The sequence below is a fragment of the Oncorhynchus mykiss genome, chromosome 5 (assembly GCF_057628025.1).
Source record: "Oncorhynchus mykiss isolate SJ-2025 chromosome 5, ASM5762802v1, whole genome shotgun sequence".
In the NCBI taxonomy this organism is placed as follows: domain Eukaryota; kingdom Metazoa; phylum Chordata; class Actinopteri; order Salmoniformes; family Salmonidae; genus Oncorhynchus; species Oncorhynchus mykiss.
The window spans coordinates 55,061,882-55,084,138 of record NC_143026.1 but is presented as its reverse complement, the minus strand read 5'-3'; the positions used below and the strand labels follow the sequence as shown (position 1 = coordinate 55,084,138).

At 42.0% G+C, this 22,257-nt stretch overlaps 1 protein-coding gene across 15 annotated transcripts in view; it reads right to left on the bottom strand.

Moving 5' to 3' along the window:
* Window positions 1-22,257, bottom strand: part of LOC110524027 (OPA1 mitochondrial dynamin like GTPase) — a 59,765-nt gene that overhangs the window by 26,952 nt on the left and 10,556 nt on the right. For 4 of the 15 annotated variants that reach the window (XM_090235179.1, XM_036977817.2, XM_036977819.2 and 1 more), the window contains 16 exons: window positions 20,405-20,605; window positions 17,070-17,123; window positions 16,310-16,420; window positions 16,043-16,129; window positions 13,127-13,240; window positions 12,561-12,641; window positions 12,344-12,418; window positions 12,191-12,262; window positions 11,961-12,060; window positions 11,603-11,733; window positions 11,233-11,305; window positions 10,976-11,048; window positions 10,691-10,806; window positions 4,599-4,663; window positions 1,691-1,767; window positions 695-860 (listed from right to left, as the gene is read on the bottom strand). In XM_090235179.1, the coding sequence (XP_090091305.1) occupies window positions 695-860; window positions 1,691-1,767; window positions 4,599-4,663; window positions 10,691-10,806; window positions 10,976-11,048; window positions 11,233-11,305; window positions 11,603-11,733; window positions 11,961-12,060; window positions 12,191-12,262; window positions 12,344-12,418; window positions 12,561-12,641; window positions 13,127-13,240; window positions 16,043-16,129; window positions 16,310-16,420; window positions 17,070-17,123; window positions 20,405-20,605 (1,596 nt within the window). The remainder of the gene's footprint in view (window positions 1-694; window positions 861-1,690; window positions 1,768-4,598; window positions 4,664-10,690; window positions 10,807-10,975; window positions 11,049-11,232; window positions 11,306-11,602; window positions 11,734-11,960; window positions 12,061-12,190; window positions 12,263-12,343; window positions 12,419-12,560; window positions 12,642-13,126; window positions 13,241-16,042; window positions 16,130-16,309; window positions 16,421-17,069; window positions 17,124-20,404; window positions 20,606-22,257) is intronic. The other 11 variants (XM_090235180.1, XM_036977818.2, XM_090235181.1 and 8 more) reach the window with 3 other exon arrangements.

Genomic DNA, 22,257 nt, shown 5'->3' with positions numbered 1-22,257 from the left:
ACCATAAAGGGCTGAAAGGTGGAGTGCCGCAGAGATGATTGTCCTTCTGAAAGGTTCTCCCATCTCCACAGAGGAACTCAGGAGCTCTGTCAGAGTGACCATCAGGTCCTTGGTCACCTCTCTGACCTCCACCATTTGAGAATGGTGGAGGCCACTGTGTTCTTGGGGATATTCAGTGCTGCAGAAATGCTTTGCTACCCTTCCCCAGATCTGTCTCAACACAATCCTGTCTCAGACAATTCCTTTGACCTCATGGCTTGGTTTTGCTCTGACATGCACTGCCAACTGCGGGACTTTATATAGACAGGTGTGTGCCTTTCCAAATCATGTACAATCAAATGAATTTACCACAGGTGGACTCCAAGTTGTAGAAACATCTCAAGGATGACCAATGGAAACAGGATGCACCAGAGCTCAACTTCGTGTCTCATAGCAAAAAGTCTGAATAATTATGTAAATAAGTTGTTTCTTATTTTTAATACATTTGCAAAACATTCTAAAAAACAGTTTTGCTTTGTCATTATGGGGTATTGTGCATAGATTGATGAGGGAATATGTTTATTTAATCCATTTTAGAATAAGGCTGTAACGTAACAAAGTGTGGAAAAGGGGAAGAGGTCTGAATACTTTCCAAATGCACTACAGCTCCACAGCCATGAAGAGATTTAAAGAGATGGAGGGAGCAGCACTCTACCTCTAATGCCTTGTGAGGCAGCTGCTTGTCCGTCCACTGTTTGAGCTTGATGTCCACGGTGGTGTTGAAGGTGCCAGAGTTCATGGTCTGGGCTGCCGGCAGGTAGATGTTCTCGATGACGTGTGTGGACACGCGCTCCCACAGCTTCTTCTGTAGGATGGCCTCCCTGCAGGGGCAAAGGGCAGATGGGGCGAAATACAACCTAGTGAGCGCTTTGTGGTTGGACACCGCTTTGGAGACAACACTATGCGGGTGCATCCCAAAATGACACCCTATTTCTTATACAATGCTCTACTTTTGGTCAATAGTAGTGTACTAGATAGGGAACAGAATGCCCTTTGAGACAAATCCCCATGAAAGCGCAGCAGCTTGTTAACTAAAGCTTGGCTCTTTATCGGTCCAGGGCTGTATGACAATGGGACAAACCCCTACTCAATCCCCCTGGGCTGCTGGTGAAGACTCATTTATCACAAAACACACACACACTCATATTTCATACACAACCCTTTGTTTTTGCTCCCAGCTCCACTCGTATCAATACAACACACTTCTCAGACGCTTTGATTGCATTGCTGACTAACAGGGCCATCTTGGCTCCCCCACCAACCCCAGTCGCACCGTAGCCCATTCATCAGGCCATTGATCCAGCGCTACAGATGGGGCTCGGAGGGGCTCTTAGCCTCTCACCAACCACTGGACATCCATCTCATTTAGCCTACTGCTAACCTCTGGGGGGGGGGGGGACCAATACACATATACACAGACAGGAGCACACACACTAGCCACCTGCACCATTCAGAGCTTCTACAGACAAAGTCGTCTAAGGGCCACGGAATTCTTGAATTCATTTAATGACCTTTGAATATGAAGCACAGAACACTAAGTTGTTAGCCATATTATTTTAATAACTTAAATAACGAAATAATAATGTGCATAAAGCTGTAGGTAATAAAACATCATTTGAAGGGCTACATGTTCACCATGGCAAACACTCACCAGTGTTTCGGTGTGACTTGACTCAAGCTAATAACTTCATCCAAGATTTCGTTCTTGGCTTTTTCGAAGAGTTCATTCTGGAGGATAAGATGAACAGAAAACTCATGATTAGCTGGTGGAATCTGGCACGGTTGACCATTCTCTCAAAATGTCAGGAAAAACCTAGACATGAAAACTGGACTGGTAAAGGACATTATTGTGGACAGAAGCAGACAGAGTCCTAACTAGACTAGAGTTACCTATAATTAAGTAAAACAATATATAGGCCTAAAGAAATATATATATTTGTACAGTGTATTCGGAAAGTATTGAGACCCCTTGACTTTTTGTTACGTTACAGCCTTATTCTAAAATTGACTGGATTAAACAAATCTCATCAATCTACACACAATACCCCATAATAACAAAGCATAAACATGTTCATTTTTTTAGCAAATTTATAAAAAATAGAATTTAAAAAAAAATCTATTCCTTCAATGGACTTTAAAATGTTTACTATTTTCTACATTGTAGAATAATACTGAAGACATCAAAACTATGAAATAACACATACGGAATCATGTAGTAAACCTAAATATATTTCATATTTGCTGGTCTTCAAAGTAGCCACACTTTGCCTTGACAGCTTCGCACACTCTTGGCATTCTCTCAACCAGCTTAATGAGGTAGTCACCTGGAATGTATTTCAATTAACAGGTGTGCCTTGTCAAAAGTTAAGAAGGAAAGAAATTCCACAAATTAATGCATTTGAGCCAACCAGTTGTGTTGTGACAAGGTAAGGTTGGTATACAGGAGATGCCATGAGGTTGAAGGAATTGTCCATAGAGCTCCGAGACAGGATTGTGACTAGGCACAGATCTGGGGAAGGGTACCAAAAAATGTCTGCAGCATTGAAAGTCCAAGAACACAGTGGCCTCCATTATTCTTAAATAGAAGAAGTTTGGAACCACCAAGACTCTTCCTAGAGCTGGCCAAACTGAGCAATCGTGGGAGAAGGGCCTTGGTCAGGGAAGTGACCAAGAACCCAATGGTCACTCTGAAAGAGCTCCAAAGTTCCTCTGTGGAGATGGGAGAACCTTCCAGAAGGACAACCATCTCTGCAGCACTCCATCAGTCTACCTTTATGGTAGAGTACTGAGTAAAGGGCCTGAATACTTATGTAAATGTGATATCAGTTTTTTATTCTTAAATACATTTGAAAAAAATTCTAGAAACCTGTTTTTGCAGGTTTATATATATATATATATATATATATATATTTGGATATATGTACAGTGCCTTGCGAAAGTATTCGGCCCCCTTGAACTTTGCGACCTTTTGCCACATTTCAGGCTTCAAACATAAAGATATAAAACTGTATTTTTTTGTGAAGAATCAACAACAAGTGGGACACCATCATGAAGTGGAACGACATTTATTGGATATTTCAAACTTTTTTAACAAATCAAAAACTGACAAATTGGGCGTGCAAAATTATTCAGCCCCTTTACTTTCAGTGCAGCAAACTCTCTCCAGAAGTTCAGTGAGGATCTCTGAATGATCCAATGTTGACCTAAATGACTAATGATGATAAGTACAATCCACCTGTGTGTAATCAAGTCTCCGTATAAATGCACCTGCACTGTGATAGTCTCAGAGGTCCGTTAAAAGCGCAGAGAGCATCATGAAGAACAAGGAACACACCAGGCAGGGCCGAGATACTGTTGTGAAGAAGTTTAAAGCCGGATTTGGATACAAAAAGATTTCACAAGCTTTAAACATCCCAAGGAGCACTGTGCAAGCGATAATATTGAAATGGAAGGAGTATCAGACCACTGCAAATCTACCAAGACCTGGCCGTCCCTCTAAACTTTCAGCTCATACAAGGACTGATCAGAGATGCAGCCAAGAGGCCCATGATCACTCTGGATGAACTGCAGAGATCTACAGCTGAGGTGGGAGACTCTGTCCATAGGAAAACAATCAGTCGTATATTGCACAAATCTGGCCTTTATGGAAGAGTGGCAAGAAGAAAGCCATTTCTTAAAGATATCCATAAAAAGTGTTGTTTAAAGTTTGCCACAAGCCACCTGGGAGACACACCAAACATGTGGAAGAAGGTGCTCTGGTCAGATGAAACCAAAATTGAACTTTTTGGGAACAATGCAAAACGTTATGTTTGGCGTAAAAGCAACACAGCTGAACACACCATCCCCACTGTCAAACATGGTGGTGGCAGCATCATGGTTTGGGCCTGCTTTTCTTCAGCAGGGACAGGGAAGATGGTTAAAATTGATGGGAAGATGGATGGAGCCAAATACAGGACCATTCTGGAAGAAAACCTGATGGAGTCTGCAAAAGACCTGAGACTGGGACGGAGATTTGTCTTCCAACAAGACAATGATCCAAAACATAAAGCAAAATCTAAAATGGAATGGTTCAAAAATAAACATATCCAGGTGTTAGAATGGCCAAGTCAAAGTCCAGACCTGAATCCAATCGAGAATCTGTGGAAAGAACTGAAAACTGCTGTTCACAAATGCTCTCCATCCAACCTCACTGAGCTCGAGCTGTTTTGCAAGGAGGAATGGGAAAAAAATTCAGTCTCTCGATGTGCAAAACTGATAGAGACATACCCCAAGCGACTTACAGCTGTAATCGCAGCAAAAGGTGGCGCTACAAAGTATTAACTTAAGGGGGCTGAATAATTTTGCACGCCCAATTTTTCAGTTTTTGATTTGTTAAAAAAGTTTGAAATATCCAATAAATGTCGTTCCACTTCATGATTGTGTCCCACTTGTTGTTGATTCTTCACAAAAAAATACAGCTTTATATCTTTATGTTTGAAGCCTGAAATGTGGCAAAAGGTCGCAAAGTTCAAGGGGGCCGAATACTTTCGCAAGGCACTGTATATATCGATGGTCCTTACCCTGTCCAGCTCTCGCAGACGGGGGTAGTTGTTCTTCCACTCTGTCTCCAGGTTGAAGCGGGACGCTGATGGACAAGAGGACAGACAGTTCTTTGTCATAGTACAGGCCAACTCAAATAATATATACACCATGCTAGGGCTATCCCCGACTAAAAAAAAAATCTTGGTCGACTCGATTGGTCGAAATATTTGAGGTAAATCAACTACACGTAGGCTACTAAGCTTCTCTGATGCTTTAAGCACTGCGATCAAAAACAAAGACAGACAAATTACTAGAGGGAGTCAGAGATAAATATAATTATATTAAAAATATATATATATATATATATTCTGACCCTGCTCCCGCTGCTGCTGGCCTTCACAGATTCTACTGTTATGCTCCTGAAGTTACCAGTAAGACAACACCGGCGGTCAACAACCTTTTCCATTTGAAGTGCCAAGCTATCGTACCATTTCTACTGATCTGCGTGCTGATTTTCATATGCACACTTTGGTGGAACAGTTTAATTTAATTTAGAACAAAATGATATCTAAATGAAAATGATAATCTAAAAAGTAACTTCTATTGCCATTGCAAATACGTAAAAAGAGCCTACATAAAGCCAACAAATGAAAACATTGCAGCCCGCAGGTAGAAAACATCCTGATACACACAACCTAGAAATCACGTAGGCCATGTATGGCCCTTCTGCAAGTTACTTGAAACATTGTATCAACTATTAACTTGGTCAGGCCTAAGCTAGTTCTAGTCAACTTGCAACATTGTTGAAAATATTCTGGGCGGTACAGAAACGGTATCAAATCCCCGAATGGGCACATGTATAAGCCTACATTTGCGTGCAGGCCAGGTAGCCTAGGCCTACTTCTGTGTGTAATCAGGTGCGTGTCCTTACTCCAGATTGGCAGAAGCACTCCAAACCTTAAACAATGAATAAACTTGCCAACTCATAAAAGGAATTAAAGACACCAAAACGGTGTAGCCTAGGTGTTGCGCTCCGCAAGCAACGTGTCCTCTCCGACAAATGACAACGGTAAGACTGTAATAATAAGTTGAACGCACTAAAATAAATTACCGGAACCAAACAAACATTGTAGGTTAGAAATGGTAATTAAATGTACAACTGGTGAGCCATACCCGTGGCCTCCGCAATGGATTAGTCCACTCATACAGGCGTGAATCAGACGGGTGTCTCAGGTGCCATCATTTTTTACAATGTATTTGCCACTGCTTGACAACAACAACAAAAAAATATTGGTTGACCAACAGCCTATGGACCAAACAATCAACCAGTTGACTAAATGGGGCAGCCCAACACCATGCATATAGCGGATGCTTTTATCCAAAGCGACGTACAGTCAAATGTGCATACATTCTTTTTTTACATATGGGTGGTCCCAGGAATTGAATCCACTATCCTGGTGTTGCAAGCGCCATTCTCTACCAACTGAGCTATAGAAGACAAAAGGACACAGGACAAATATCCCCTTAATCAAAGGATGGATTTAGATCTGGGGCACCAGGTGGGTGTAATTAATTATCAGGTACAACAGAAAACCAGAAGTTTGGCCTAGGCTACTGTTGACTGCGAAGATGGTATTTTTAATAGCAGTATAACACAAGTTAGATGCAGGCTACTGTGTGCCATTCAGTTAGGATGCAATTTTGGAACTTACATTTATTTATAAACATTTGTTTTATCATGATTATTATTGCATAGCATTATTATTGTAGGCATATTTATTGATCTAAACCAGTTCTTTAAATATGCTAAAAGTGTTTTGTTTCATTCTGTTTAGATATTTCTGCTGAATACATTTTTAAATTGTGTACTCCGTATTTATACTGAACAAAAATAAATGCAACATGAGACGATTTCAAATATTTTACTGAGTTACAGTTCATATAAAAGGAAGTCAAGTCAATTTAAATTAATTAATTAGCCCCTAACCTATGGATATAACATGACTGGGCAAGGGCGCAACCATGGGTGGAGCCCGGCCCACCGAGTGGGGAGCCAGGCCCAGCCAATCAGGATTAGTTTTTCTCCCCCCAAAAAGGGCTTTATTACAGACAGAAATAAGCTTCAGCACCACCTCAAACGATCCCACAGGTGAAGAAGCCAGATGTGGAGGTCCTGGGCAGACGTAGTTACAAGTGGTCTGTAGTTATCAGGACGGTTAGACATACTGACAAATTCTCTAAAATGACATTGGAGGCAGTATATTGTAGAGAAACAAACATTAAATTCTCTGGCAACAGATCTGGTGGACAACTCCTGCAGTCAGCATGTCAATTGCACGCTCCCTCAACAGTTGTGACATCTGCGGCATTGTGTTGTGTGACAAAACTGCACATTTTAGAGAGGCCTTTTATTGTCCCCAGCGCAAGGTGCACCTATGTAATGAACATAACAATCAGATCCTAGATATGCCACACCTGTCAGGTGGATGGATTATCTTGGCAAAGGAGAAATGCTCACGAACATGAATGTAAGAAAATTTGTGTATTTTATAAAAATAAGCTTATTTTTTTTTTTGCCTATGGACAATTTCTGGGATCTTTTATTTCAGCCAATGAAAAATGGGAAAAACACTTTACATTTTTGTTCAGTATACCTTCAGTATGCATACCTTCAGTAAGCATATGGACGTCTGGTAAATTATTAAATGTCCGGTAAATTAAAATCTTCCCGGTCACGTTGTCCGGAGCCAAATATTTTGAACGGAAACCCTGACACACACACACACTCCCCATTGTCCCTCTCCTCTCCCTACACAATGAAGATGTCGCTAATTGCCCGTGGGTGGGTTATTGGGCCAGAGTGGCGCCAGACACTGGGCCTGTGAGGATGGTTTTTGACGTGCAGCAGATCAATACGCCACACAATGGGAAGGAGAGCCACACCACAGCCAGAGGGCAATAAATCTAGTCCCTGCTGCTACTGTTAGTGAGGACCACCGGCTGTCTGGGATAATTGCGGCTGGGAAGCAGCGCCGGTCGAGGGGAGAAGTGTGGCAGGGTATTCGGGAGCAGGAGGGGGGAGCAAGTAGAGAGGAAAAGTGTGCATCGCTCACTAACAAAAGGTGGGTGGTGGTGGTCAGCCATGGCTGTAAGAGACGAGGACAGGAGTGTCAAACTCATTCCATGGATGGCAGAGTGCTTGTCCAATTAAGACCTACACAACCAGCTGAGGGGAGTTCCTAACTAATAAGTGACTTAAAGGTCCAGGCACCGCAGGCTGAAATTATAGTTTTGCATCTACCTGTCAATTTTGAGATTTTTGTATTTTGGTCCATTAATATTAGTATTTTCAAAAAATGAAACAAAATGTTTATAAAAAAAGATCATGAACATTTATATTTTATTTCGATTATCAATACTACCGTCATCAACATTAATACATTTTAACTACTTTGGACAATGAGTAGATGGGTGAGGCGGGACTTGCACAAAGCAGTTTGGATGAAATAATTGAATAGTGCCTTCAGAAAGTATTCATACCCCGTAACTTATTCCACATCGTTGTTTTACAGCCTGAACTCAAAATGTATTCAATATATGTTTTTCCCCTCACCGATATACACATTTAAAAAATGTATTGAATATGAATTACAGAAATATGTAATTTACATAAGTATTCACACCCCTGAGTCAATACACGTTAGAGTCACCTTTGGCAGCAATTACAGGTGTGAGTCTTTGAGTAAGTCTAAGAGGTTTGCACACCTGGATCGTATAATTTTGCACATTATTCTTAAAAAAAAATGTTAAGCTCTGTCAAGTTAGTTGTTGATCATTACTAGAAATCCATTTTCAAATCTTGTCATAGATTTTCAAGCTGATTGAAGTCAAAATTGTAACTAGGCCACTCAGGAACATTCAATGTCGTCCTGGTAAGACAACTCCAGTGTATAATTAGCCTTGTGTTTTAGGTTATTGTCCTGCTGACAGGTGAATGTCTCCCAGTGTCTGTTGAATACCAGGTTTTCCTCTAGGATTTTACCTGTGCTTAGCTCTATTCCGTTTCTTTTTACCCTAAAAAAAAACTCCCTAGTCCTTGTCGATGACAAACATACCCATAACATGATGCAGCCACCACCATGGTTGAAAATATGGAGAGTGATACTCAGTGATGTGATGGATTTGCCACAAACATAAAACGTTGTATTCAGTACAGTTAATTTCTTTGCAGCTTTTCTTTAGTGCTTTATTGCAAACAGGATGCATGTTTTAGAATATTTTTGTATTCTGTACAGGCTTCCTTTTCACTCTGTAATTGTTAGTATTGTGGAGTAACTATAATGTTCTTTATCCATCCTAAGTTGTGTCCCATCACAGCCATTAAACTCGAACTGTTTTAAAGTCACCATTGGCCTCATGGTGAAATCCCTGAGTGGTTTCCTTCCTCTCCGGCAACTGAGTCAGGAAGGATGCCTGTATCTTTGTAGTGACTGGGTGTATTAATACACCATCCAAAGTGAAATTAAAAACTTCACCATGCTCAAAGGGATATTCACTTCTGTTTATTTTTTACCCCATCTACCAATAGGTGCCCTTATTTGCGAGGCATTGGCTAAACTCCCTGGTCTTTGTGGTTGAATCTGTGTTTGAAATTCACTGCTCAACTGAGGGACCTTCCAGATAATTGTATGTGTGGGGTACAGAGAGGAGGTAGTCATTCACAAATCATGATAAACAAGATTACCGTTTAATCGCGTTTGAATCTAGATACTGTTCTTTGGAAAAATGCACCAAAAAAGCATTTTACATATTTAGTATTTTACAGATCGATTAAAATATATTTATCCACAACCTGCTTTGGACAAGCCTAGTCCTGGAGTGTCCTAAAAAGAAAATCCAGAAGAATTTAGGCTGACTTCTTCCAGTGTTCGGAAAAATGGATTTGCACAATATGCAAATACATAATGAGAAGTTGTCTCATTTGCATATGTCAATAAAATATTTCAAAAAAATTGTATTACAAAAAAGTATTATATTTCTGTGTACATTCAACTGGTAAAAGCTGACTGTGATATGATTAAGGGGGGGAAAAATACCCTATTAGGATGTGGTGCCTGCCTGGCCTTAATTCAATAAATCAAGTACAAGGGAGGATTGAAAACCCGCAGACATTTGGCCCTCCATGGAATGAGAGTGACACATGCCGGCTAGGAAGAAGATGCCTAGATGGCCTAACAGGAAGGAAAAGAAGGAGGCCATTGAAGCCTTTGGCGCCTCATATAGACGTAGGCTGGACAATAGAACGAGTCAACATTTCCCCAAGGCTGAAAAATGGCAAAAGAACGTTGGCTAAGCTGGAACACTAGCGAGAGCCCATAGCAAATGAATGGAATCGAACGTTCGCAGAGCCTGTTTTGACTGGAGTGATGCTTAGAATTCAATCTCGACAAAATGGCACAAAAAATGTATCCTTATTTATTTTACCACTGCAATCTGTTCGTCGGACGAAACTGGGGAAAAAAGTAAACATCTGCACCTTGATGGAACTTCAGACTATTTCTGGTCTAGTGATCGATGTCAACCGAGCTCACAGCCCAGACCTATATAATTACAAAGAGGAGATTCTCCTGATTAAAATGGTGCCTGACTTGAAAAAAAATCTAAATATACACATTGTGAGATATTTGGCGAAATAGACAGACATGCCTATATTTCCCCTATAGGAAACAACGGGACGACCTCCGAGTTCCATGAGTATTTTTGTTGTTGTTTACATTTGAACTACCAACAACGTGAGCAAGTCTCATTGCCAACAATAGCGAAGCAGGCATTGTGACATAGAACAATAAGCTGGGAATCGAACATTCGGGAAGATGAGTTGGTGCCACGGTGCTCAATACAACTAATAGGAGCTGGCAGGGTGAAAAATGCCCTAAAATAAGGCCTGTTTTTTTGTGATTATTTCAAAACGACGGCAAGCAGCTGGGAAATATGGTCATACTATGAAACTGGGCTCCACGGCGGATGCAGTGAACTGGTTTTTATCAGAAAAAAAGAAAAAAAAATGTTAAAAATGTTATGTGTCCAACCTAATAGAGGTGTCGTTTGGGATCCTAACCCGTCTGGTTACCTTTGAAGGCGTCGGCCTGCTGCTCCACTGACTCCCTGACCATCTTCCAGAAGCAGTCGGACACGGCCAGACTGAGGTTCTTAGTGGTCACCTGGTGGGCTTTCAGCATACCATCTCTTTGAAGGAGAGAGGGACACAGGTCAGGATAACATGTTCAATTTCAGCAGAATGTAAAAAATTAAATATATTCTCATTGAAAACCATGGCCGTTCACCAAATTAATGAATTTACCGGCAATTCTTTTTCTAAACCGAATGTGCAATAATAGGGAGTCAGGACACCCACCTAAGAAGTCTAGAGTTCTGGAAGAAGTCCTCTTCGTAGTCTTTGATGGAGTCGATGCTTTCACCGGCACTGCCTTGGGAAGAAGGGACAACAGATGCACATGTCAATGATTAAAGACCTGACTAACTCAGGCCAGATTCAACTAATGTACATTTCTGTAATGAGGGTGGCAAAATTCCAGTAACTTTCCCCAAATTCCCTGAAATCCTGGTGGCATGTTACTGGAATTTTGCCACCCTAATTGTAATGCAACTTACCTTTTCCCGTCACCACAGCAAAATAGCCCAAGGCCTTCATAGGAAACAGTTTTCCTTCAACAATCTGTTGAATCTGTAGGGAGAGAAATACATCAAATCCAAGACGAGGGAGAATGCAATCAAGTGTCATTGGGTTTCATCCAGTCTGTACCTCTTGACTGTTTGAGTGTACCATCCAGCTTTTAAAACTAATGAAAGGCCACCCCCTTTTTGGCTAAAGAGGATTATAAATGTTTTCAGAACATTTGAACTTGACAAATGCATTTTGTCCATGCTCTGTTTCAGGACTACCTAGACTCATTTCTGCTTCACGTTACAAAAAAAGTTTAAAAACAAACATTTTGAAAGTGTGTGTGTTGGCGAATCTCACCCGGTTAGGGCTGGCCAGGTTCTTCTCTGCCAGGTCTACTTTGGTCAGGACAAATATGGTCCTCTTCCCCTGCGGGTCCATTTGACTGACCAGGTCTGTGACGATGCTGCGCTCCGCATCCACTGACCCATCTGAGGACGAGAAAGAGAGATGGAGGGTTCGGGACGGGCAGGTGAGGTAAAGGAATAGGAGGAGGCAGCAGAGAAGAGAGGAGCGGAGGAGGAGGCAGCAGAGAGGAGAGATGAGACCGAAGAGAAGGGAATAGAGGAGCGGAGGGGAGGGGAGGAAGAAAAGGAGCTCAAGGATGATCTGATCATATTTGATCATGAAAAGGGGGGGGACTCCAGCGTTGACTCACCCTGGATGCAGAGGATGATGGCGTTGGGGTTCTGCATGTAGTTCTTGCTGATGCTGAATATGGTCTCCTTGGTGTCGGCTGCCATGCCCGCTGTCACAGTCTGAGAGGAGTTATATAGCATCACTGCACCTACCACTGTATGGTCACTGTTTATGTACACAAGCGTGTGTGCAAGTGTGTTTCTGTATGTGCTTCTGCGCGTGTGTAGCTGTGTGTGTGTGTACACTCACACTGATGACTCCTGGTAAGTCCACTAGTACCATCCTCTGGATGCCTGGTCCTTTGACACTCAGAGAGATCGTCTGCCATATGGAAACAAACATTTAGGCACAAACTGAAGTACACATTCTTTAAGCTGAAAGCTATAAAGGTTCTGTCCTCACCTCAGGGCTGACTGTCTGTCCCTCCTTGACACTCTTCCTCATCCTCAGCTCGATCTCATGTCTCAGGGCAGCCAGCTTCAGGGACAATAATTAATAAATGAATGAGTGAATAAACAAGAAAACAAGTGAATGAATTAAGATAAAAACAGGCAGATTTCCCCATTTGTTTACAGTCCAGTCACCCCTCCCGCACATATGTATGCTGTATAAAACTTACATCCTCCTCTTTGCCCAGGTCGAACTCTCGGCTGCTGTCCTTGAACATGGCTACGTGGTGCGGACCCTCGCTTAGCGTCACCTAGTGGAGGGGGAGAGAACAGCAGGCGGCAAAATGTAATTGACCACTTTCAAAGTCCCCAGGCCAAAACCACAACAGTAGTCTGGTAATGCTGCCCATCCATCCAGACCACATAGGCCTCATTCAACCAATCAAACTGAGGACTAGAACGTCCCATATGGAACCGTGTAGACCTACAGAGCCTAAGAAGAAATCTATCAAACCATTGCCACAGCAGTAGGTAAGGTTTGGACATTTTGCCTTAAAAAGGGGCAATCTGGGATTCAAAAAAACTACAAAGCAGTCACTCCGCCACTTAAAAGTTATATTCTCCAAAAATCAACAGCTATACATCAATTACAAAATGGATGTACCAAATCCCAGATAAAATAACAAACACCAAGTAAGCGTTGGATCTTATACATCTTTGATATCTTTGTAGATACAGCGCTGGAAGTTAGGGATTTTGAGGGGGTTAAGGCAGTCTGGTAAATGAGTTCTTCTACCTTGACAGGAGATCGGGTCATCATTTCTCCAGAGCCCCGGGGGAAGATCCTAGCCTGGGCGATCATCTCCAACACACTGGTCTTCCCTGCACTCTGGTCTCCCACCACCACCACCTAGAGTATAGCACAGTGGAGGGAGAGAAGGAGGAAGATGGCGGGTTGGATGAAATGGGTGTGACAGACAGTAGAGGCGTAGCATTTCATAACAACGGCTCAAAATGCTTATCAGCCAATTAAAATCGTTGATTTACTTACACGTGACAGAACGCTAAATTGTAGCTGGTTCCATCAGCTCAAATGGCTCACGTTAGCCCTATGCTAACCACGTGGCAGTGGTATTGTTCTGGAACAAGTTCTGCATCAGCCAATTCAAATCGTTCACGTAGCTGGTGTTCCAACACGTGTTCATGGGAGCGTCCTAAACCTAGAGAGCACGTTTTGAACATCAAAGCAAACCATGACCGTGTATTCGACTGACTGCTCCAATTCCTCTCTGGTCCACGTCATTTGTCGCAGATCGTAGCAATGGATCAAAATCTCACATGAGTTTTTCCCCCTTTCCCCCTTTGAAACGTTGATTCACCTCTATTGGGTTCGCGTGTTGAAAAGTGACGTAGGCTGCATCCAACAGGTTGAAGATGGAGAATTTGAGTAAGGAGCTACCTCATTCAGCCAAGCACACAAACACACTGCTATTGCCTAATAATCATAGTGCATATGCTATATTACATGCCCGTTATATTACATTCCCATGCTCGAGGAGGATGGGCATTAGTGTACAGAAGCTAAACAGAGTGCACATTGCTATAGTCTACATTCACTCACCGTTTAGCAGTGTGCCACCTAGAAGTGATGGTGATAATGGTAGCCTACATTTTATTTGACAAATCCATAAGGCTCTTTGGTTTTTATTATTAGGAAACTTCAATGTTGCGAGGTCCTCATTTATCCGTTTTGCAGAAACGCAACATGGATGTGTGTGAAACGGAAACAAACACGTGGGATTTTGTTCACGTATGCGAAAACTTGAAAATGTCTAATATTAGTAGCCTAGTCAAGGATGCATCAAATGGCTATCCAGTCTTTAGATGTTCTTTAGGAATGTTATATTCTTCAAGAAACTAGAGTATTCCTCAAACCAATTGGTGTATAGTAGCAACAAAACACAACCACCAAACCAGACAGGCAAATTCAGGACATCAAATACTTTCAAAATACAGAAGTCATCTGCGTATGATACATTTTTGCATCATATGAGAACATATGAAAGCTGGTGGTTCCTTTTAACATGAGTCTTCAATATTCCCAGGTAAGAAGTTTTAGGTTGTAGTTATTTTTGGACTATTTCTCTCTATACCATTTGTATTTCATATACCTTTGACTATTGGATGTTCTAATAGGCACTACAGTATTGCCAGCCTAATCTCAGGAGTTGATAGGCTTGAAGTCATAAACAGCGCTGTGCTTCAAGCATTACGAGCCTGCTGCTGCCTACCACCGCTCAGTCAGACTGCTCTATCAAATCATAGATGTAATTATAATATAATAAATACACAGAAATACGAGCCTTAGGTAATTAATATGGCCAAATCCGGAAACTATCATTTCGAAAACAAAACGTTTATTCTTTCAGTGAAATACAGAACCGTTTCGTGTTTTATCAAACGGGTGGCATCCATAAGTCTAAATATTGCTGTTACATTGCACAACCGTCAATGTTATGTCATAATTATGTGAAATTCTGGCAAATTAATTACGGTCTTTGTTAGGAAGTAATGGTCTTCACACAGTTCGCAACGAGCCAGGCGGCCCAAAATGCTGCATTTACCCTACCCTGACACCCTGACTGCTTGCACGGAATGCAAGAGAAGTGACAATTTCCCTAGTTAATATTGCCTGCTAACATGAATTTATTTTAACTAAATATGCAGGTTTAAAAAAATATACTTGTGTATTGATTTTAAGAAAGGCATTGATGTTTATGGTTAGGTTCATTCGTGCAACGACAGTGCTTCTTTCGCGAATGCGCTTGTTAAATCATCACCCGTTTGGCGAAGTAGGCTGTGATTCAATGATAAATTGACAGGCACCGCATTGATTATATGCAACGCAGGACAAGCTAGTTAAACTAGTAATATCATCAACCATGTGTAGTTAACTAGTGATTATGTTTAGATTGATTGTTTTTTTTATAAGATAAGTTTAATGTTAGCTAGCAACTGATCTTGGCTCCTTACTGCACTTGCGTAACAGGTGGTCAGCCTGCCACGCAGTTTCCTCGTGGAATGCAAGGTCAGCCTGCCCAGGCTATAATCGGCCATGCCGATTAATCGGTCGACCTCTAGTTTGTGATGTCTTAATATAAATTGTAATGTCTTTTTAGTTCTGTGTTGGACCCCACGAAGATTAGATTAGCTGACGTTATGTCGTCAGCTAACGGGAATCCTAATAAAATTCAAATGAAATATGGACAACATTTATTTACAGACCAAAGGAACAAAAGTAAACCTTGAATTAGTACTTTTAAAATATCCTTCTAGTGGTCAGGGTTGACCCATTTTAAGAAATTCCATTAGTTGGTGGATATAAAGTCTAAGATCTTTGATAGGCAGATGAAGAATTTGTTCCAGGATATAATCACAGCCACCTGGTGAGGTTAGCATAGGGATAATGTGTGCCATCTTATCTAATGGGACCAGCTCCAATTTAGCGTTCTGTCATAAATCAATTTAATGTAATTGGCTAATACACATTTTGAGCTGAAGGAAACTATTTCAATTTAAAATGGTTACTTCTGTTGCTAAGTATGGCCCCAATATTTATGGGATCTACTAAAGAAACATGAACATAAAAAAAGAATGTCTCCTTAATTTGATTGCATTTCCAGACAGCCATGACCCTTTGATTTATCTTTACCCTGGGTAGGTGATCCTGGGTGTTGTAGTTGGAGTCAAAATCTGAGAGGATGTCCAGGACCTCAGAGTACATGTCAATCAGAGACTTCTGTAGAAGGAACACAGATAGAAAAATACTTTAGGGTAATGCCTGATGGGAGATTGAGTCTATTTCTTCAGGAGACAGTGTTTTGAAACAAACTCATTGATTAACTTGTACTACCATGCAGAACACTGGTGTGTGTATGTGCATGACTGTGTAAGAGTGTGTGTGGTGTGCGTGACTCACACACACCTTGATCTTCCTCTGGTGGATGCCCTTCTCGTCTTTCTGCAGCACCACTTTCCTCAGGTCCTTGTTCTCCTTCTCCAGTCTCTCCAGCATGCGCTGGTACTTCATCTACGTGCAAGAGAGAAAGAAGTTCAAGCTTTAACAACAAATCCTCGCTCAGTCCATTTGTCAAAGTAAACTGGATTTTTCTAAACCTGACTTTACAAGGTGAATGTGGTACCTTACAAGTAGAGTCTATTAAAGGAAATATCTGGACCATTCAGTCCATTTACCAAAGTAAACCGGATGTATTTATTTTATTGGCCCATCCATTTGATACTGGATCCAGTGTGCCTGGCACCGACGATCATACGACGCTCAATGTCGTTTAGGTCACTCATTTGGCCCATTCTTACAATACATTGAACGGTAACTGAACGCGTTGATGCCTGTCTGCCTGCTTTGTTTAGCAAGCCACGGCCACGTGACTCCATTTTCGTGAACGGGTTGGTGTACCTAATAAACTGTCTGGTGGGTGTATATACCATTCTGTTGGTGGCAAGAAATTCTGATAATAATTTAAACTGAAAAACTTGAAGTGTTGAATCAAGCGTTGTTTTGTGTATCAGTTCACACACACACAATGTGCCATGGAATCGTTACATCGGAAATCTCTTCCCAGCTATTTTGCAATCAGTTAACCCGGATTTTTATTATGTGGTATAAAAACTTGGGGTATATTAAAACAAGGAAGGATACGGACCATATTGGGCTGTACCTGAGTTCGGAGCAGTTCCTCTTGCAGCTGGTCCACCTTCTCCTTGTCTGAAGACTGGAGACAGAGAGCAAGTTCATTAACCCTCTCTCTCACATGTCTGGGACATTTAACCCATCACCCACTGTGAGCCACTCCAAACCCACTGAGACCACTAGCATCATCAGACAGCTAACGTGCACGTTACATTACACAGACCAGTGGGCACCGCAGCGGAGGAAAGCCAAGTTAATAGAAAAAAAGGGGGGAAAACTGATTCCAGTCCAGGTTGAAGTCATTTGTTTGGTCTTAACATGTAATACAGTAAATCATAGTGCAAAAAAAAAGTAAAATCAGGCCCTGGAAAAGACGTCTGAATTATACCAATCATCAATCAAGAGATCATTATCAAGATTATTACAGCATGATCAAACATGATTTTTCATGATTTGAGCAGCCCCTCCCCAGATTAAAGAGTTCCACACCTGCAATTCATTTTTGAGAGGTGGAGATCACAAAGCAGAGACAGAAGGAGACAGAGCACCAGTGAGCGGATGGATTGGGACAGCAAGAAGGGACAACAGATTAAACACACACACAAACAAGTACAGTACACACACTGATAGATGAGAGAAAGGGGCTATAGCAAAGGTGATTGTGCTAACTACGTGCAAATTGCAATGTCGTGATAATAGGCTATAGCAGTTAATCTGATTAGTGGACTAAGAAGAAAGATCTAGTACTGATTCCTACATCCTGATATAGGCCTATACCCAATTAGATAGATTTCACTGTATAACTGACATTTAGGATAATTCCAGAAGTGCACAGCACACCATGCAGCGGTATGTCCCTCCACTCCATGCAGTGTAGGTTGTCCGTACGTTAGTGAAGTGTTACGGGAGGACCATTGGCCGTAGTCCAGCGGCTTGCATGAGATAGGGAGCCTAGGCTGTGTTACTGCCGATCTGAACTGGTGACAGGTGATTCAGATTTCCAGGCATCAGACATGCCATCCCACCAGTGGCACAACATAGCGGTCACAGCACACTGCCCTGAGGGACACCATGTGGATGGATGATGTTTTCCAATGTCTGCTCACACTAATGGGAAGTTTGCGGGGGATGACGGGGTAGTATGTTTAGGTAGGTTGAATAAAGCGAGATGTGTGCTACTGCAATGCAGCCTACAGTGCCTGGTGAAAGTATTCACCCCCCTGGCATTTTTCCTATTTTGTTGCCTTACAACCTGGAATTAAAGTCGATTTTTAGGGGGTTTGTAGATTTTGATTACACAACATGCCTACCACTTTGAAGATGTAAAATATATTTTTAATTTTGAAACAAACAAGAAATAGGACCAAAAAAAAACAGAAAACTTGAGCGTGCATAAGTATTCACCCCCCAAAGTCAATACTTTGTAGAACCACCTTTTGCAGGAATTACAGCTGCAAGTCTCTTGGGGTATGTCTCTATAAGCTTGGCACATCTAGCCACTGGGATCTTTGCCCATTATTCAAGGCAAAATTGCTCCAGCTCCTTCAAGTTGGATGGGTTCCGCTGGTGTACAGAAATCTTAAGCCATACCATAGATTCTCAATTGGATTGAGGACTGGGCTTTGACTAGGCCATTCCAAGACATTTAAACGTTTCCCCTTAAACCACGCAAGTGTTGCTTTAGCAGTATGCTTATGGTCACTGTCCTGCTGGAAGGTGACCCTCTTTCCCAGTCTCAAATCTCTGGAAGACTGAAACAGGTTTCACACAATCATTTCCCTGTATCTAGCACCATCCATCATTCCTTCAATTCTGACCAGTTTCCCAGTCCATGCCGATATAAAACATGATGCTGCCACCACGCTTCACTGTGGGGATGGGATCTCGGGGTGATGAGAGGTGTTGGGTTTGCACCAGACATAGACATTTTCCTTAATGGCCAAAAAGCTACATTTTAGTCTTATCTAACCAAAGTACCTTCATCCATATGTTTGGGGAGTCTCCCACATGCCTTTTGGCGAATCCCAAACGTGTTTGCTTATTGTTTTCTTTTAGCAATGGCTTTTTTCTAGCCACTCTTCCTTCCAGCTCTGTGAAGTGTACGGCTTAAAGTGGTCCTATGGACAAATACTCCAATCTCCGCTGTGGAGCTTTGCAGGTTATCTTTGGTCTCTTTGATGCCTCTCTGATTAATGCCCTCCTTGCCTGGTCCGTGAGTTGTGGTGGGCGGCACTCTCTTGGCAGGTTTGTTGCGGTGCCATATTCTTTCATAATAGATTTAATGGTGCTCCTTGGGATGTTCAAAGTTTCTGATATTTTTTTTTTATAACCCAAATCTGTATTTCTCCACAACTTTGTCCCTGACTTGTTTGGAGAGCTCCTTGGGCTTCATGGTGCCACTTGCTTGGTGGTGCCACTTGCTTAGTGGTGTTGCAGACTCTGGAGCCTTTCAGAACAGGTGTATCGATACTGAGATCATGTGATACTGAAATCAAGTCCACCTGTGTGCAATCTAACTAATTATGTGACTTCTGAAGGTAACTGGTTGCACCAGATCTTATTTAGGGGATTCATAGCAAAGGGGGTGAATACATATGCACGCACCACTTTTCTGTTTTACATTTATTGTTTTAGGAAACAAGTAATTTTTTTCCATTTCACTTCACCAATTTGGACTATTTTGTGTATGTCCATTACATGAATTTCAAATAAAAATCCATTTAAATTACAGGTTGTAATGAAACAAAATAGCAAAAACGCCAAGGGGGTAAATACTTTTACAAGGAACTGTATATAGGCTAAATAGCATATGCAAACTAACTTAATAAGACAAAAGCAGCTAGACCAGAATGAATTCAAAGCTGACCAGAAATTTGCAAAGTGATACAAAAGATGCTGTTAATTGAATATTTGCTAATATCATTGCATTGTACTCAGCGATCAGAAAGTAACAATGCACAGTACAATTCGTTGCTTGTAGCATATAGCCGAAGCTATAAAAAGACTGCAGTTTAAATCAACAATGACTAGAGATACAATAAAGTGCACCACAGTGCCTTCTTGTCCACTTCACATAGGATAGTGAGCTAGGAAGGAGCTCTAGGGTTGCTAAATGAGGCAAATCCAAACGGTATAGGATCATAGGAATTTCATCCACCAATCTCATAAACAGCATTCCATATTAAATTACTCAGCAAATCTCCATTCGTGTGAATTTAAACGGCAGGGGGTTTGTCCATCCTGAGGAGGGCGGGTGGTTTTGTGGGCAGTTCTACTGTTTACGTTCTGAAGGGGGCTTCTACAGATGAGAGCTGGGTGGTGGGAGGGGGGGGGGGGGGGGGGGGGGGGGGGTAGGACCTTCACCTTGCGTTTCTGCTGAGGGGGGCTGGGACTGGGGTTCGGGGTGGTGGTTGGCATTGGCTCGGGTATCAGGCGCGGGCGTGGGGGTGGGCTGGGGGCGGGATCTGGGCTTGGCCGTGCGTTTTTGGATGCGGCGGCCCGCCGGACCTCCTCCTCGGCCTGCTGGATCTGCTGTTGAATGAGAATGAGCTCGCCGAGCAGACCCTGAGGGACGTCACAGTGAGAGAGAGGCAGGAGCAACACAGCCGTCAACACAACCTACTGTACCCGTCAGTCCAGCAACCCACTGACCAACCAACTAAGCTGGAGCCAGGGCTGACCTACAGCTAGACAACCCAATGTCGATCTATGCCTAGCCTATGCCCATCATCATCGATGGTCACCATTCTGTCAAAGCTTGTGGGTAAACTGAATCGACGTCTAGCTCCTAGATCTTGCCAACATCATCGGTACCCAACAAAGTCAGTTTTTCTCTGTCAAAGAGACTCCAGAACAGACTTGCCAGTCTGGAGATCTGAACGCGGACGAAGCAACTGATATCCCAACCAGTGTCCCTCAGCCAGTGGCACACAGGGAAGGATTCTGTAGAGTAATGGTTTCTTAGCAGTCTTCCATCACTATGGCTTTTTTAGTCATACCAAAACACAACTGATACCCTGCAACTTAAAGAATGATTATGCTAGGCGAGGCAATGTAGATATGACAAATGAACACTCAAGAAATCGTGGATTGAGGTCTTGAAGAAAAAAAGCCCATGTGTAGATGTACTGGATACATAATTGAAAGCGGGTAAGCTATTTAAAATGTGGCTGATATTCAACACATGTAATTATATTGAAAAGGATATTCTCTGCTAAAATTAGCCTGATGATTAGCGAAGCAAGCTGCACTGGGAATAGGGTTGCAAATTTCTCAGGTTTTCCAGAAATCCCATTTGGAATATTGCTGGAATCAGGAGGGAATAAGCAGGAAATCTGTGAATCCGCTAACCAGGAATTCTAGCAATGAGTGATCTGTCAAGGATGGAGCAGAAAGCGTGATGCCGTCCAGTGGGAGAGGAGCTAAGCTCAAGCCCAACGGTCCCTAAGTTGGTCTATGACAATGTATATATTTATTTTTTTAAATCATGTTGGGACCACTGCTTTTGATTAAAAGCAGGGTAGAGGTATATGGATGCCATAGATTGTCTAATATTCAGCCTATTGTTCTACAATAGGTCACTCTTTTAACATATGAAAGTCACTAGGGTTGAACAGCGTGAAAACATTAAAAGCGGGACTATTCCATTGAACTTGAGGACAACAGCAGAAGAGCCCCTTGGGAGCAGAGGAACAATATAAAATGGGCAGTATGTGAAGACAACGGGAATGAAACAGAGGAAGATACAAAAGTACTGTTCAGAAGCTAAAGAGTATCATCTCCTGAATGCAGCATGAGACTTCTGGAAAAACAACACAGAGGAGCATGAGGGGGGGGAAGCAAGGGCAAATATCAGCATAAGTGCATATAGCCCATATGATTTTCTAGCCATGATGTAATTACTCTGTAAGATTGAGGACTTAATGATCACCTCCATGTCACAAATGGTAACACAACAACAAAAAAAACATACCTGCATTCCCTAGCAGGAAAAAATATAATTTTGTACATGTGACAAAATAAAAGCTGGTATACGAACCTCAGTTGTACAGAGTACAAATCTCTGCTATTTTCAATGGTCAACAACATACAATATTAAAAACCACTTATCCATAAACAGGCAGCCAGAATGGGGGTCAATTCCAGTAAAAATAAGCAGAAATTCAGTTAACAACCTGAATACTGCCCTTTACCTCTAGTAGTTTTCAACTCAAGAA